Consider the following 1,130-nt stretch of genomic DNA (forward strand, 5'->3'; position numbering starts at 1 on the left):
TAAGGACACAAGCTCACCGAGAATAAGCTCATTGAAAGTTAGAGCAGCAGTTATTAAGTGACAGAGCTGAGAATTGAGCTCTCACCTGTCTGCCTCCTTCCAGAGCCTGAGATCTTAAGAATCCACCAGAGGTACAACAGCTGGGCAATCACTCCCCCCCTCAAAGTAAAGGGGAGGCCTGGTGTCACCAGTAACTAAGCATGCGACCCACTGGGAACCTGTGCTCCTTGGCTTCCACTCATACCCTTACCTCTATCTGGTCAATGGTTTCCTGATATTCTTTCTCTCGGGTTTTGAACAGAGACTCCGTATCCTTAATCACCTTCTCCAAGCTGTCTTCCTGCTGCTAGAGTAGAAAGGGAAGCGAGGGTTGGGGGAGCGGCATTGGGGAGGGATGGGATGGGGGCATTCCACAGGGCCAACGAGGGGGAGAGAGAGAGAGAGAGAAAGTCAGGTTAAAGGAAACCAGAGAAAGAAAAGAAAGAGGATAAAGGAGGGGGGAGAAGCAGGTAGAGGACGATGGCCACAGAGGGGAAAGAGAACGAGGCGGGAAGGGAGGCGGGGAGGGAGAGGAGGAGACCGGGCAGCAGCTGGAGAGACAGGGCTGAAGGGCCCTGAGGCCGGGAGGGGTGGTTACCTCTCCCTGGGCCTCTGCGGCTGCCATGGCATAGCCTGAGAAATCCTCCCAAAGCAGCAGGGTCTCCTCAGTCTCCTCCCACGTCAGGCTGTCACAGTCGTCCTCAAAATCATACTCCCTCCTAGAGACAGGGAGCCCATGTGTCAAGGAGGGCGGGCCCTTCCTCCTGGCAGAGGGGCCTGGCAGGGGGTACTCCGGCCTCGGAGGGGGGTGCTGCTGAGGAGGGCCTGTGGGACTCACAGCTGGTTGAGCATACGCTGCATCTCCTCGTTGATGCTGAGGGCTGCGCTCTCCTCCTCATCCCCATCGGGCTGGCGGGGCCCGTCACTCTCAGAGAGGGAGGTGTCCTCCTCCGTGGCAGCCTTGCGCTCCCGCTTCCGCCCCCCCATGGATGGGACCTTAATGGGAGACAAGTGCAGAGACTAGAGAGACGAGGCCGGGTGCATGAGGAGAAAGGGCGGGCGGGCGGGTGGGAGGAGAAGCAGGAACCAGT

The 1,130-nt window shown here is 58.5% G+C and overlaps 1 protein-coding gene across 1 annotated transcript; it reads right to left on the reverse strand.

The window, feature by feature from the left end:
• Window positions 1–250: 250 nt before the first annotated feature.
• Window positions 251–1,066, reverse strand: LOC102896840 (intermediate filament family orphan 1; the record flags this gene model as incomplete). The annotated part of the gene is made up of 3 exons (XM_006925264.2): window positions 878–1,066; window positions 638–758; window positions 251–346 (listed from the first exon to the last, which is right to left on the reverse strand). Coding segments are annotated over exons 1-3 (366 nt in total), but the record flags the coding sequence as incomplete, so codon positions are not given.
• Window positions 1,067–1,130: the final 64 nt, after the last annotated feature.

Source organism: Pteropus alecto, unplaced genomic scaffold, assembly GCF_000325575.1.
Source record: "Pteropus alecto unplaced genomic scaffold, ASM32557v1 C18339234, whole genome shotgun sequence".
Taxonomy (NCBI): Eukaryota; Metazoa; Chordata; class Mammalia; order Chiroptera; family Pteropodidae; genus Pteropus; species Pteropus alecto.